Consider the following 16709-nt stretch of genomic DNA (forward strand, 5'->3'; position numbering starts at 1 on the left):
CAAATGGTGCTGGGATAATTGGCAAGCCACATGTAGAAGAAAGAAACTGGATCCTCATCTTTCACTTTATACAAAAATCAACTCAAGATGGATCAAGACTTAAATCTAAGACCTGAAGCCATAAATATTCTATAGGATAAACTTGGCAAAACCCTTCTAGACATTGGGTTAGGCAAAGTCTTAATGACCAAGAACCCAAAAGCAAATGCAACAAAAATAAAGATAAATAGATGGGACTTAAGTAAGCTAAAAAGCTTCTGCACAGTGAAGGAAATAATCAGCAGAGTTAACAGACAAGCCACAGCATGGGAAAAAATCTTCACAATCTATACATCAGAGAAAAGCGTGATATCTAGCATCTACAAAGAACTCAAATAGGTCATCAAGGAAAAAACAAACAATCCCACCAAAAAGTGGGCTAAGGATATGAATAGACAATTCTCAAAAGAGGATATACAAATGGCCAGAAGCACATAGAAAAATGCTCAACATCACTAATGATCAGGGAAATGCAAATCAAAATCACAATGCAATACCACCTCACATTTGCAAGAATGGCCTTAATTATAAAATAAAAAAATAATAGATATTGACAGGGATGTGGTAAAAAGGGAACACTTTTACACTGTTGGTGGTAAAGTAAACTGGTACAACTACTATAGAAAACAGTGTGGAGATTCCTTGAAGAACTAAAAGTGATATACCATTTGATCCAGCAATCTCACTAGAAGGTATCTACCCAGAGGAAAAGAAGTCATTATACAAAAAAGATACTTGCACATGCATGTTTATCACAGCAGAATTTGTAATCTCAAAAATATGGAACCAGCCCAAAAGCCCAACAATCAACAAGTTGATAAAGAAATTGTAGTATATATATATATATATATATATATGGAATACTACTCAGCCATAAAAAGGAACAAAATAATGGCATTCACAGCAACCTGCCTGGAATTAGAGACTATTCTAAGTGAAGCAACTCAGGAATGAAAAATCAAACATCATGTGTTCTCATTCATGTGTGTGAGTTAAGCCATGAGGATGCAAAGGTGTAAGAATGATACATTGGACTTTGGACACTCAGGGGAAAGGGTCAGGGCTAGCTAGGGATAAAAGACTACACATTGGGTACAGTGTACACTACTCGGGTGATGGGTGCACCAAAATCTCAGAAATCACCACTAAAGGACTTATTCATGTAACCAAATACCACCTGTTCCCTAAAAACCTATTGAAATAAAAAAAATAAATAAATAAAATGTGTTTATGTGCATCAGGAATCATGTATAAAAATGTTTATCACTGCATTATCATAATATACAAAGAATCAAACAAAAAGAAGAATGGTAGAAATAGAAAATTACCATCACATAACAATTGTTGCAGGTAAGATTCATCAGTGCATGCTAAAATTAGTGGATAGGTTGTGATATGAAGCATATCTTCATAACCTGAAAATGTCTCTCCACAAGACACTTAAAAATTACAAGGGGGAAAAATAGAAACCTTACATAGAGAAATCTGGCAGACACCAATTTTATGAAGGGATCAAAGTTCACATCACCATCATAAGATGTATCAACACCATGTACCTTTTGATACCATCATAAGATGTATCAGCATCATGTACCTTTTGATATGATGCACTAGAAAAGACAAACATCACTTTTGTGATATTCTTGTCTTTAATTCTATCAATTGAAAAATAAGACAATTACTAATTGAGGGGTATTCCAAAAATAAAAAAACAAAATTGGCCAGTAGTCTTCAAAAGAGTAAACGTCATGCGAAACAAAGAAAGACTGAGAAGCTGTTACAAATTGGAGGTAAGGAGACATAAAAACAAGTACGATTTATCATCAGGGATTAGATCCAGAACCAGAAAGAGGACAATTGGTAAAACTGAAATAAAATTTATAGATTAGTTATTAATTTCTTGATAATTGCATTGTACAGTGTAACTTTACATTAGTGGAAACTGAATTAAGATATATTGAAACTCTGTACTATGTTTTTGCAACTGTTTTGTAGGTCATGTATTAGTTCACAATAAAAAGTTTAAAAAATGTAGTGAGTTCCTAGTCACTTGAGTTCAAGTAGAGAATAACCAAGAAGAGATTTAAGCCACAGCTGGGTCATTTCAGTACACAATCTTTTAGGTTTCTTAAGCCAGGAGACTTTTATGAGAACGTTAACAGAATTCTTAGCTAACAGATAAATTATATGATTCCACACAAGCTTTGATCCAATGCTAATTCCCTTGAATTTGTAGAACGTGAGCAGTTAAAGCTATTTTACTCATTGCAGCAAATGATGCATGCTGTGAAGATCACAAAATGTACTATGAAATATCTGAAGTAGTTTAGAATAAAATTCCCTTAGGTTCAACTTCCAAGATTTTATATACCTGAGAGCAAATTTATATTCATGGATAAATTTTCAGCCACACTTCAAATAGCCACTCTAAACTATACCAGATAATGACACAAAGGGCTGAAACAATTAAATTGAGGTTAAAGTTATGCTGTTAAGTGGAGAAAAGCAGAGCGCATGCAGTACATGCAGCAGGACTTTTTTTGGTTTGTTTGTTTTTGTCAAAAGTAAAAATATATGCATAGAAAACAGCCAGATATTTTATACAACAAATTGTAAACAGTGGTTAACTCTGGGTAGGTAGAAGTGAGTTTTTTGTTTGCTTATCAGCAATTTCTAGATTTTCTACAATGATTATATGTTAGTTTAATAATTATAAAAACAATAAAGTTTATACTTTTAAAAAACTAGGCAGTGTAGCAAATTTTCAATTTTCTGAACAGCGAGTAATAAACTAAGCACTTCAAACAAATGGATGTGGTCAAAAATAAAGTATATTCCAGATGATTATTTTTGTTAAGATGACCGGGTGGAGGCTATAAATAGGTTTTAAGTGGATTTTTTCTAGTATGGTCATTTCAGTTAAAATGTCAGAAATTACTCAGAGACAAGTTTAGGCATCTTCATTTTAAGCTAATAATATCACAGAAAACAGCAAAACACTGTTCTCGTTTTTAAAATAGTTTATTTTTTAAAGTGAAAAGAAAAGATGCACAGTTTTTAGGAAGAGGAAAAAGATATGCATATTGAGTATTTTCTTCCAGCCTTATACTTTATGGGTCGTATATTAAATAGAAAGAATTAATTTTGCCCTGCACTTCAAACTCATGCACATTCTCTAGCCATTAGAATCTAAAGCAGCACTTTAAAATTTTTAATGTGCATATTAGTCCACTGGGGGATTTTGATTATAGGTCTGAGGTGGGACCTTGGTTTGTACAGAAATCATCTGGAAGCTTATTAGCAATGGAGAATCTTGGATCCCATCTCATACCTAATCAATCAAAATCTTCATTTTAATAAGATACCCATTTGACTCGTATGTATATTAAAACTTGAGAAGCTCCGATCTAAAGAGCTCAAAATAGTCCAGCTGGCTTTTGGATTCTGTAGTTTCCTATGAAAATTACTTAAATAAATAATAATATTTTAAAAATACTATAGAAACCAATGCTGCTACTAAACTCTGTTAACAACTGACACAACATAACTTTAGAAAACTCTTTTTAGACAGCTAAAACATTTTCCTTAAAATGAAAATAAAATTTCCTTGATTCTCAGGTGACTTTAAAATTAGTTCTTGTTGGCTTTATTTATCCCTTCAGCTAAGTGGTTATGTAGTAAATTTAAACACAATTACCTCCCCCTGCTTTGTCTCTCATTTGAGAGGGAATATTTCAGAATCTGTTTTTAAAACACCCTACTGGCAAAATGGAGGACCTTGCACCTTACAGATCCTATAATGATAGGATTGTAAATAGATTAAGAGTTTCAGGATATCTATGTTTTTGATTCACAAAAATAAATGAGTGAGTTTCTGGAACTCTAAAACAAAACATTAAAAGGAAAGAAAATGGAATCCAGGATAATTTTATGAACTTGGTATTAAAAGAGAAAATAGAGTGATCACCCACAAGCCAGTCAATTATTTTATAAGTCCAATTTTCTTTATTCGTAGATGACAAAATGTGGGGTTCTAGAAAATTATCACTTCATTTCAGAAAGAGTCATACCGGTGGCTATCACATTAAGACTTTCTAACTAAAAAACTCTGACATTTCTGACTATTTTTTCTGAACTTTCAAAATGGTAAACTGCTTAGATTTCTACTTATTAGGGGTTCAAAAAGAAGTAATTGTGTGGCCAGGTTTAAATTGAATTTCAGTCTTATGAATACCTTCAATTCTTGTAAATTTTATGGGATCACATTTAAATCTACTGAAGCCATTCTATTGCCATAATTTCTACGCCTTAACCTTGGTTTGATGATATTCTCACTCCTACCAGGACTTCCAAGAAAATATTCTGGGAATTGTTAACATAAACTTTAATTAAAAACAGCATATTGTAGAAATAAAGGAGAGCTCACTAAATATGTTTAAAATCAAATCTGCTTTTTAAAAAATCCTGAGAACACATACTATTAAATGTAGTACCATTAGATACAAACTGATAAATTGAGCCTAATGTTTGAAAGTACAACCATAAAACAATCAAAAGAAGTAGTGTTTTTATAGAGTAACTGCAGTGTCTACCACACAGTTTAATGCATCACTATGTAAGATACATATGTTAACATTGCTTTGAGAGCAAAGAACGGCACTGGGAAGAAAAAGATAAAAATGAAAGTCCTTTCTAAGTCATCATTCACTTCCATGTAATATTTGCTGCTGAAGAAAAGGGTAAGAATTAAAAGTTGTTTTAGTCTTAGGAAAAGTCCTCATAAGGTTTTCAGTCCTAACTGTGTTTTTGCTAACATTTTAAATTACAATGTGAACATTTTAAACTTTGTGATTTAAAATGTTTTGTAGAATTTTGTAGAACTTTTTTAATTTAAAATTTTGTATTTGTATTTAAGGCTAACCTTAAAGACCACAGGTACTTTTACTAAGGGAAGGTTATACAAAAAATGTCAGTCTGTGGTTTAGGATTTCTTTCTGTTGTTTTAAAATTTATGATAGTATTTTATTTAATTTTAATTAGTCCCTGGAAATAAAAAGTTTTACCTTTCCAGAATATTGTATTATCCATCTTTTACCACTAATCATTATTTTTCATAGCGACCATTTCAGAGAAGTTTCCTGAAAGACTTGATCATCACAGTTGTTTAAATATCTATATTTAACAAGTCAATATTTATAGCTGAAAGATACCTGGATTGATCAAAGTTTTATACTTTACATAAATCATTTTAATTTTTGATTTAAAGAAGATTGTGGGTAAGTTGTTCTTCATCATTCTCCCAGGACAGTGTACTTATGTGCAAGCAGTGTCTGATTCTTTCACATTTCTAGTTATAGTTATTTGACCCTACTTTCCAAACTATAACCAAGGCTTTTAAATGAGGGTGTTAAGTTCTGGTATTTTAGATAATAATTCCCACGATTTTGATGAAATAAATAAGAAAATTGAACTTAGTAATGTTAAATGAACAAAAGCAGGTCCCAGAAGACTATATATATAGCATGATACCATCTTTAGAAGGCTCAAAATTAGCAAAGCTAAACAATATAGTATGTTAGAAGTACATACATTTGTGATAGAAGAATACAACAAAAAATATGAGTAAGATTCAAGATAGCTGTAATCTGTAAGGAGTAATCACGAGGATGATATAGGTGACTAGCACAGAAGGTAGTTACAAGTTATTGGGATGGACACACACACACACACACACACACACATGTGCTTCCTTATGAATATAACTTAACAATTTCTAAGTGCAAGACTAAGAGGTTTAGATTATTCAGGAGCAAATTGGCGATGAAAGTGTCGGAATTCCCCTCTTAGCTAGGGAAACACATTTTTCCTAAACGTATGGAGCATTGTGTTCTTTGGCCTCCACCTTTTACTGTACTATTTAATTTATGACAAATATTTAGTGATATTTTCCTTTGACTTCTAAAGTCTAAACATATGCACAGTTGTCTTTTTGTATAATATATTTTATACACCTTATTTTACTATTCAATTCACTTTTAAAACAATGGTATCAGGAGACTAGTAGTTTTATTTAATCAATGAGAATAAAGAAAATCTCAAATTATTCTGCTCATATTTATAGTTGGTGTTATATGATCATACTTTTGATCAATGAATACATTACTCCTAGCAGTGTATTTCTAAAATAATGCTTTTGATTCCAGAGATTAGGTGCATGTAGATTCTGATTTCCATTAACTCATGTAGAAAAAAGGCTCTTTTTTTCTAGGAAATCAATAGTGTGGAAAGCAAGGGCAACTTAATTATCACATATGAGAACTTGGGGAAAGAAAAAATCTCATATCAATATCATACTGCCATTTCAATGAATAAGAAGGATCCCTCACCATTTTAGGAAGGCTGAAATCTAGGAAAGGATGAGAAATTCATGTGCAAATTCCTTTAGTTTTATAAAATATTATAAAATGATTCTTCCATATTTAAGGAGATGGAACATTCATAAGGGCTTGCAAATGCTCACGAGAATGTATTCTGGAATATTTTTTTTCTGCTGGGTACTGGAGGGATTAATTCTAGTAAGACTGAAAGGCAAGCTGCCTAATATACTTTCAACAGAACAACACTTCTCACTGCTAGTTGTATAAATATTTGCCTTTACATGAAAAAATAAAACTTCCCTTGGAGACTTAAGGTATACCTTTGGAATGGAGGAGGGAAAAATAAAATCTACAAATTAAATTAATTTGAACCATGAGTTCTGAGAATCTAATCTGAATTTATGCAGGTTACTTGAGGTTAAAAAAGAATGCTCTACCCTTCTTAAAGAGCCTGTTTAACTCTTCCTATTATAAAATGTATAGATTTTAAACTGATTAAAAGAATTAAAAGTCCTTCAAAAGAAATCTTGAAATAAAATTAAATATCGTGGAAATTAATTGAGGCAAGTGAAGTTAATGTTGGGCTTGATTGAATAAAACAAACAACTGATAATGTTTTTCATGACTATCATATTTAGTATTACTTTCAATTTAACAGCAAGAACAACTTTTACTGTACCTGACGAGGAGTTCTTTCTGATTTACTCCTACACCACTCCCAGTCTGAAAGATCTGGTTTCTGACTCTCTTCATGAGACAGTCTTCTTTCTGGCCCTTCAAAAACGGTAGTTTCTTCATAGTTAATATCACCTCCCGTTTTGTCAGAAAACGCACGCTTTTTGTCGTTGGAATCCTGTTTAGCTTCTGTAATATCAGTATTTGTGCATTTGTTGATGCCTCTTTGTGTGGAGCTGTCCAGAGAGGGCGTGGTGCTGATTTCTACTTTTATAGCATTGAAGATGTTACGGTTGTCTCTCTGAGGGTCTTTTGTAGTTTCACACTCAGAGTTCATCAGGTTGTGATAGAATATGGAATTTTCATCATCATCATAGTAATCTTCATGTGCTATTTTATAAATCCCATAACTTTTTTGGAATGATAGATTGAATTCAAAGCCTTTTCTCTTGACTGAGTAAAAATAAAAACAACAGTTTATGGCTAGTAAGGTAGATAAAGACAACATTGGATATACATAGCAAATAAAAATAGAAAGCATTCAACTTGATTATTATACATTTTAAAGCTATCTTCATTTACTTTTTGTCAGTTATGCAAAGAAATTATGCCTCACAAAATTATCTTATCACCCTGTGTCTAATTTTTCTCATTTACACAATGAGGGTCTTGAAATACATACAATCTTAAAAACTCTTTCAGTCTCTAAAGAAGCCTTACATAACAAAAACTTAGCCATACATTAGGAAATTCTCAAATACATTGTTTTAGCTTTTCTTAGTCTACCAATTATTTTGCACATTTCCTTATATTTTGGGATAAGAGATATTATTTATACATTTTATTTTGCTAGAAATTAATTATCAAGTAGCCTTAATATTATGTGAGTTATTCAGCTAAGAATACCACCAATAAATATAACGTCTTTAAATATTTTGGTATATAATTTTTTGTCATCTATATGTCTATAAATGCATACATTAAAAATTAGACTATGCTGCAAAACAGCTTTTAAATTTTAAAAAATAACATGTACATTTCTGATACAAATAAATGTGAAATGAACTGGTAAAAAATTAGATGGATTAATATTTTTTGTAAATTGAAGCACTTTACAATGTCTATAAAGCTGATTATTACAAGAAGAGTTTAGCAGGAATGCATAAAACTTTTTATGATTTAAATCAGGTGAAATATGATGAAATCATAATTATAGTACTATTAGTTGGTGGAGTGATGCAAAGTCTTAGAATAAAAAGCAAGAAAGTGACAGAAAGTGATACAATTTTTATGTTGAATGTCATTAAATGCTAGATAAGTTTTATATATTAAGAATGAAGTTATATCAAGGTGGTAGACAAGATATAATTTAATGTTTGTGCTTTCATCTGTCAAAACATGGTTTGTTTAAACATATTTTCTACTTTGATAGCTCTGTGTTTTATACTGAGACATTTAGCTATCTTTGATAGAAAAAATGTATGAAAAGCTATCATCTTTCTATGGAAAAGATAAGTAAAATTTGATCCATTTTGCAATATACCCAAGTGTCATTCATATGCTGATTCTATTACTGAAATGTTTCTCAGAATCTAAGATTTATAAACCAATTCTGTTGACTGAAAAATAGAATTTATTAGTATCATTCATTGTTGTTTGAGCCAGAACACAAACAAGAACAAGTTTGATTCAAAGAAAAACTAAAAGTAGAAACAGATGTTCATATTTTATATACTGTCTCATTTAGATTTTTACTGACCTTTTCTAGTAACATAGTCAAGTAAAATTAAGTTATACTGTTTAACTTGCTTTAAGAATGTGAAAGGTGAAGGAACTAAAAGGATGTTTAAATTATTGATGGGTTTCTCTTTTTCTCCAAAAAAGATAGAAAGTGACAAATTGTCATTTCAAGGCCATTAAGAAAACAAATGCTGTCAAAAAATCCCAATTTTGTGATATAACATGATAAAATTGATGTCTATGACTATAATTTTATTAGTTGCACATTGTAATCTCAAATATATAAAGCAAAAATGAGTAATGTTTTTGAAGGAGTGTGCAGAATGTGTCAAAGGAGACTTCACCTCCATGTCACAAGGGACAAGGGGCAGTGTGAGGTAGGCTATGAAAAGAAAGGAGGATTATCAAGAGACCATGATGTGATAGAACATTCTGAGGCCATTTTGCACATCGATTATCTCATTTAACACACCAACAACCCTACATAGTAAAAAACGTATTGATTCTATTTTACACTGGAGAAAACAGGGGGTGACAGACGAAAGCTACTGAAGATTGCTTACAGGTAAAATGATATGAATTTAAAGCTAGCTGTTTTCAGAATTGGAGTTATTTGTCTTTATTTGAAATTGCTTTCTTGCTAATCAGACCCATGAAAGAATTATGTTAATGGAAGCAGAATTACACAATGTGCTGTTTTTAAGTCAGAGGAAATACAGTAATTACAAAGTATAATCAATGAAAACATTTCTTGTTAGTGACTTATCACTTCAATGGCAAATTCTGCCTGAAATAACTAATGTACCTGAACGTGAGATAATAGGTTATAATATCATAAAGTTGACAATGTAAGATGAGAGGCTGGTTTTAAGGGGGCAAATCCCTATAAAAACAAATTAAAACAATATAGTTAATAATCAAAATTATGTTGAAGAAAATATGAGAATCAGAGTCAAAACTAATCATTTTTAAGTTCTTTGAGGGTAAAGACTAGGTCTTTTTTTAAATGAACCAAAAATATAAAATAAAAAGTGTCTATGGGGCCATTTAGGTAACATTATTATTATTATTTTTTATTATTATTATACTTTAAGCTCTAGGGTACATGTGCACAACGTGCAGGTTTGTTACGTATGTATACATGTGCCATGTTGGTGTGCTGCACCCATTAACTTGTCATTTACATTAGGTATATCTCCTATGCTTTAATTATTAACAAAGGCAAATGGGAAAGTTCTTCCTCCATCTAAGGAGGATTCTCAGCTCCAGCCAGTTGTGGGGAGATTAGGGGTTGTGTTGTCAATAATTCTAATTTTTCAGACAAACCAGGTTCATAGACTTGATGTAAAATATCCTGATCTTAAAATTTTGGTCCATAATTAAAATTAGTTTTAAGTAACAATAAAAATTGGTTAAAAACCAGATCTTTGAACCAAATTCAGCTCATGGGTCATGGGTTGGGAATTTCTGTTCCTTATTGAACATGCAGCACAGCGCTAGACACATAGTGACTTTTTCCCTAATGAATATTTATTTATTGAGTGAGTGAATTAATGAATGAGTGAAGCAACCTGTAGGAATCATGCTTGTTGTGACAGGAATGGTTTGTTAGGTTAGCCTTGACTCAATGATGCTAGCTGAATAACATATGATTTCAAAAAAATGGTATCTTTATAATATTGATTTATTTATAGGAGGAAGGCCTTGACAGTGCTACAGTTCCTGACTCCTACTTTTATATCACTAAAAAAAATACATAGTTGAGATTTTTTAAAAACTTTTTTTTGTATTTCGTGTGTGTGTCTGTGAAAGTCAGAGATCTTTCATTGATTAATAATTTGCAAGAAACTTAAAAGCCATCAGAATATTGTCCAGAATCTTTTGAAATTTATACTAAACATCTTAAAAATAAATATAATTTTTTGTTCTTAAAAGCAAAATCTTTATTCTTCCAAAATCCTTGATAAAATATGAATTAGCTCTAGTCTTCTGCTTTTAATCACATCTTGCCAATTACAATTTTAGATGTGAGTAATTACATCAACTTATAAAAACAAATCATTCTTCAGAGTAATGTCACTTACCAGATACTATCATTTTGTCAAAAAAATAAAGAACAAAAATCTGTTTTTTATACAATGTGTTTGACATTTAGCTGTTTAATTTAAAAAATGTCATGTCAGGCAAACAAAATGAGTCTGAAAGCCATATCCAAACAGTATGTCTACTGCCTGAGATCTCTATGTTAAAATCATTTGAGAAACAAAACAAAACAACAACAACAACAACAAAACACTTTTGAGACACTAGTAATACAGATTGTTGGAAACAGGAGAGGATTATTATTTCTGCAAATTATTTTCCACTGCTCACATTCATTTTCTGGTTGCACTTCTGTCAGTTCCCATTTAGTGAAGTTGAGATGTATAATTATATTTACATCTTCAACATTAACCTATGATAAATATGTTAGAAAAAAATATTTTCTCTCTCTTTCTTCTGAAGTTCACTGACTGATAAAGGATGTAAAGAGAGGGAATCTTAGTTTGTTATGGACAAAAAGTTTAAACATAAAACTCGAACCATCGAAGAATTAAGATACTCTAGCTGATCAACCACCTGGCCCACCTAAGCATGTGCTACCTTTGGGGTTTTAAAATTTTGTTGTGTTACACTATCAATAGGAAAATTGATGGTGGCTTCTCAGACAGTAGAAACACATCATTGTTATTGTCAGAATTTTCTGATATCACAGCCTGGATCATAAGTGGGAATGGAGCCATTTGAACTATAAGCATCTTAAACTAAAGTTTCTCACAATGTTTTATTTGTGAAGCCATGCTTCTTTTTCATAAGCCTTCATATTTCAAGTCCTTCTTTGGAATTTTAAAATAAACACAAATAAAAGCAATGGTAATTTTAGAAAAAAATATTATTTTGATCTCAAAAGACATATTTTTAATTTCAAACCTGTGATATGAGTGTGACTGTTGATTCTGCTAGCCTGCCGTAAGACTCTTTTGTCTGTGCAGTACAGAAAGTAGAATATTTCATAGGTCATTTACAAGAATAAGTCTGTTGTTTGCTTTGTTTTCAGCTCTGAGATGGCTGGTCCCCACTTCTTAAAAATGACTGCCTTCAACCAATTCATTATGACTTTTCATTTTCACTGGCACTAGACTCATCCCTCTCACAATTTTAGATGTTGTAAGACCGGGCTGGTTCACTAGTTTAGTGGCAAAATGCTAAGATTTATTAGAATGTTAGAGTTTTGAGGTTTGTGAATTGTTTCCTTTATGTTATATGTTTTTATAAGTGGCCCATAAGGGTTTATTATTAATGTTCTCTGTCACTGTTGCTCTGGATATTAATCTTTAGAGACACATCATTATTATAAGTTCTAAGGTTATTTTAAAGACAAATGCATCTGCCATCTACTACTAATAAAACTTAATGGCATTCTTAACAAAAAAAATTTTCTGGTCATTTGAAAAATATCTAGACATTCTAAATTTTAAATGCCATCACTATGACATGGAAAAAATGGCCAATTCATGGCTAATTATATAAAATAACTTTGTCGTTGAATTGATTGCAGAGTACACTTTGATATCCTCTGGATTTTGCAACCCTAAAATAGCCTGAGATGGACTGTTTTTATTTAACCTTCATCTCTGTTAAAGAATAATATACTTGCATACTCTGAGCAAAGGACAATTAATAGGACAGTTAATGCAGCATACACTAATGCATTCTCAGATTTATTAAGTGATAGACCATCCTATATTTTGTCTGGAATAATACAATAATCTCCTTTTTCTTCCTGGCAGAGTCAAAATATACAGCTCATTCGTCAACACTTTTCCTGTCTTAGCATATGGGAACAATTACACTGTAGGGAGTTCTGGAAGGGACCCTGCTTTCCACTCTCATTCTAGGTGTACTCTTCAGAACACAGAATCTTCTTTAAGTAAATAACTTGGCTAGATTCATACATGAACACACAGTAACAAACTGTCACTTGTGGCTTTTTTTTGAAACTGAGGGTTTTGCTTGTTTTTATGTTTGGACCAGGGTGTGTGTGTGTGTGTGTGTGTGTGTGTGTGTGTGACAGAGAGAGAGAGAGGCCTACACTTACAATTTGTTTTGGAACTGTTTTCAAGCACTCTGATTCCTTACTCTGAAAACTTTCCAAAACCCTGGAAGAATACTAGCAGTAAAACAACAAAAATGCCTTTCTTTACTGTTCCATTGCATAATAATGTTATAATATAATGAGTTTTCAACTCCTTTCGGAGGGTTAATAATCCTTTTTCAAATGCAAGCTTCTTATAGCAATGCTGCGTCTCATTCTAGACTTGGGAGGGGAATATATTTTCTTTTCTGGACTAAGAACTATGGTGAATGTATCATCTAAGTGCCTTTGTTGACATGGTGTGCTGAATGAATTCTAGTCTTTCCTTTTTTTTTTCTACCTAAAATAGTTATTCAGTGCCACAAGCACTTCATGGGGTTTTTCAAAACCAGCTGCATTTAAAATCTACCCCCAAACTGTTGCAGTGATTGTTTCATGTTATAATTTCTTCTCACTATTTACCACTTACATTTATCCTTGGACTGTCCATCCCCTACTGAGGCAACTTAGTTAATAGACCACTTTTCTTAAAGTCACTGAATGCATATTGCTGCCAATCACTGCAGTGTTGAGGACTTACTTTTTTTCCCATCGGACGCCACTGCATATGCGTTCTGCCTGCAGTTGATGATGCAGCCACAGGGCAAGTGGGTCCAGCGTTTGGACAAGACAAACACTGGGGTTACAGTGGTGGCCAGCAGGGTAAGTAGAAAGCTGAATGTCTCCAAGGGAAGGCTCTGAAACCCCACGACGTTCTGGATCACCATGTGCATCTGCAAGGGCAAGAGAACTTCAGACCTAACCTAAAATTATACTTTGTACTTCTCAAGCCTTTTCTCCACGCACGCTGCCTCAGTTCCCTTTCCAGTTCCTTCTCCTGATGGACAGCGGGGACCTCTGCTACGGAGCTGGCTCCCTGTCCTTGGTGATGGGCTCCTGGGCACGGCGGGGCACACCCCCAGGGTTGGGAGGGGTTTCAGCTTTTGAGCGCCGGATCTGCGCCCGCTGCCTATTCAAGACTCCACCAGAAAGGCACAGTCTACAACGTGGAGGACGCTAGCTGAGAAACAGCCGTCCGTGAAACCCGCATCTGATTCTCCGAATGGCCTTTGTCGCCTCCCTGGACCCTCATCTCCGCCCATGCGCGCTCGTCACAGCGGGGCGCCACTCTGCCACCTCCTAATCGGCTTCCTCCTGGAAGGAGGAACAAAAGCCTGTTTTGTCCCCTGTCTTCTCCCTCCACAACTGATCTCTCTTCCCCTCTATCCCGCCCTGCTGGAGATGGGCGTCGTCCTCTCCAGGCGGGAATGGAACGGCGAGAAAGGGATGACAGAAGGTTGAGGAGAAAAAAACCTTTTAATTCCCTCTCTCCTTTTCTGAATACTCTCAGATTTTGCTGTGTGAGACAATATCCTTGGCCACCACCGATAGGGAAAACTAAGTCGCTCGCGACGGAAAGCGATCCACACGCCCCTGACTTTTGAAAGGAGAAACATTTCAAATGCATTTGAAAGGTTTCGAAGCCAACTAGCCCTATCCCGAACTGCCTTCTTCTAAGTGCATGTCTAAAACCCAGCGAGATACACTTGGAAGCGGACTTCACTGTGTGTCTCTTGGTGACTCCCCAAGCCGGTCCCAACACTCATTTACACTGTCTGGCACACACACTCGCGCTTTGTGAGAAACTGCACTTTTACCATCATGGGCAGCCAAAGGACGACTTTTGTAAGCGCTAGGATCAAAGCGAAGCGCTTCTGCGCTACGCTCATGGTGAAGCTCCTGGTGCCATAGAGAGTCCCCCGGTTCTCACGCCTGCAGGCTTCAGCCCCAGCGGCAGCGGGCGCACCCGGTCCGAACACGGTGTCCGAGCTCGGAGAGCATCCCCCAGAGCGCCGCAGACTCGGGCCCGGAGCATCCTCTGGGGACAGGGAAACCACTCTCCCCGCAGTAGGAGGGGTCCCAGGAATTGAAGCTCCACGGCAAATTTCCTGGTAGTTGGAGTGGAGTCTCGGCGGCTCCTCCGAACACAGCAATCGGTGAGTGAGTGGGACTGAGAGGCCCACGAGGAGTCCGAAGGCCAAAGCGTACACGGTAGAGAGGAGCAGCACGTAGGAGCTGGAGCAGTCCACCAGGCAGCCCCAGGGCGTGCGCACGAAGGCGCCCCAGCCGCACAGCGGGAGCGCCGAGAGCAGCAGACTGGCTGTCCACACGGTTACCGCCACGCCGAGCACCTGGCCCGATCTTCTGGAGACTGTCTGGCTCCCCACACCTCTGTGCATCGTATAAAAGTTGTAAGAGACTAGGAGAGTCGCCTTCAAGTTGCTAGAGAGGCCCTGGCATAAATACAATAAGGCAGAGGTGGTGCACAGAAATTGGAAGTAACCGGGGACCTCGTTTGGCCACTGCAAAAACATAAAGATCGTCACCGACAGGACGCTCATGAGATCATCCACAGACCAGGAAGCCACAAGCATGGACACAACAGTTCTGTTCTGCATTTTCAGCAGGGAAACTAGTGAATAAATGCTGCCCACCAAGGCTGCAAAAGTCATGAGACATGTCAAGCAAAAAAGATAGATATTCAGGGTTCCTGGCGGATTTAAAAGGTCCGTAGAATTATGATTCTCTTTCCACAGGCTAGAGTCATTTGTTGATAAGTTACTGAGAAATAAAGGCATTGTCCTTGGTCAATATTTAATTTCCCTTATCAATGAGTCTGATAATTTTCTCAAAAGAAAGACCGGCTGCTGCAAATCAGATTTCATTCCTCCTACCAAGTTCCCCTCTAGATGTTCTTCTGGTCAGTCCTGCAGGAAATGGTTAGGCATGTCTCCTTTAGTTCTGACTCAAGCTATATTTAAAAATTATGTTCCATTTCAAGCATAAAAAAAAAAAAACCCCGAACAACTTTTCAACATTCCAATTAAAAACAAAGCAAAAACTCCTTCCCACCATCAAGTTTCAGGGAAGAAAGCCAAAAAAAAAAAAAAAAAGAAAAACTCTTCAGGTACATTAAAAACCAATGATGTCTGGATCCTTTGGGGTCCTTCTTATGGAGCAAAGCAGCTTGTAGCTTGAGATAATCAAACTCTGTTCACTTTTAAGAGCAGTAAAATGATGCATTTGGTTCCAGAGCTGGATTCAAAGGCAGGAGATTGTCAGGTAGGTTTCAGCTTTGAAGGTAGAGAGAGAGAGAGAGGGCGAGCGCGAGCCAGTCAGAGGGAGCTGGTGCACAGAATCCCATCTGAACCGCTGTGTTCTTCAATCAGCCTGTGATCCTCGGAGCTGCAGGAAGGAGGAGTCAGCTCCAAGCAGGAGAGAAGCAGGAAAAAAAGGGAGGGGAGTTCAGTGTGTGAACAAAATGATATACGTATATCTTAGACTGACTCTTTCAAAGCAAGAAACGGTGTACTTGCTAAGCTTCCCCTTTGGTTTCAACATGTAAAACTAGCCCAAATACTTGCTCAGGCTTGATGTGAACTACAAATATCACCTGTGAGAGGTCTAAGCTACTCCAGTAACTAAGGGACTGCTTTTATTCTTACCTAGACTTCCTGGTTCATAATCCGTTGGAGGAAGAATATCATCAATCCCATGTATAAGAGTAAGATGTATCAGATTTCTTTAAAAAAAAATAGTGTACTTAAGATTGTCATTACAGTCCTCATCACTCTAAACGGGATTATACAGAATCTTTGGATAGAGCCACACTAGCTTTAGACATTTATTTATAACTATTTTCT

General features: G+C 35.1%; 1 protein-coding gene across 1 annotated transcript; it reads right to left on the reverse strand.

Annotated features, from left to right (window-relative positions):
- Nucleotides 1-7086: 7086 nt before the first annotated feature.
- Nucleotides 7087-15464, reverse strand: GPR149 (G protein-coupled receptor 149). Its single transcript, XM_024244930.3, has 3 exons — nucleotides 14664-15464; nucleotides 13547-13739; nucleotides 7087-7544 (listed from the first exon to the last, which is right to left on the reverse strand). Exons 1-3 carry the CDS (start codon nucleotides 15462-15464, stop codon nucleotides 7087-7089), a joined length of 1452 nt encoding a protein of 483 aa, XP_024100698.2.
- Nucleotides 15465-16709: the final 1245 nt, after the last annotated feature.

Source organism: Pongo abelii, chromosome 2 (assembly GCF_028885655.2).
Source record: "Pongo abelii isolate AG06213 chromosome 2, NHGRI_mPonAbe1-v2.0_pri, whole genome shotgun sequence".
In the NCBI taxonomy this organism is placed as follows: Eukaryota; Metazoa; Chordata; class Mammalia; order Primates; family Hominidae; genus Pongo; species Pongo abelii.

Excerpts from the sequence above, each read along its gene's own strand:
- GPR149 (XM_024244930.3), bottom strand. The coding sequence starts at position 15,464 with ATGCAGAACAGAACTGTTGTGTCCATGCTTGTGGCTTCCTGGTCTGTG. Across the intron at positions 13,740-14,663 it reads TCCTTTGGCTGCCCATGATG|ATGCACATGGTGATCCAGAA; the intron begins GTAAAAGTGCAG and ends TTGCCCTTGCAG. Across the intron at positions 7,545-13,546 it reads GGCGTCCGATGGGAAAAAAA|TCAAGAGAAAAGGCTTTGAA; the intron begins GTAAGTCCTCAA and ends ATTTTTACTCAG.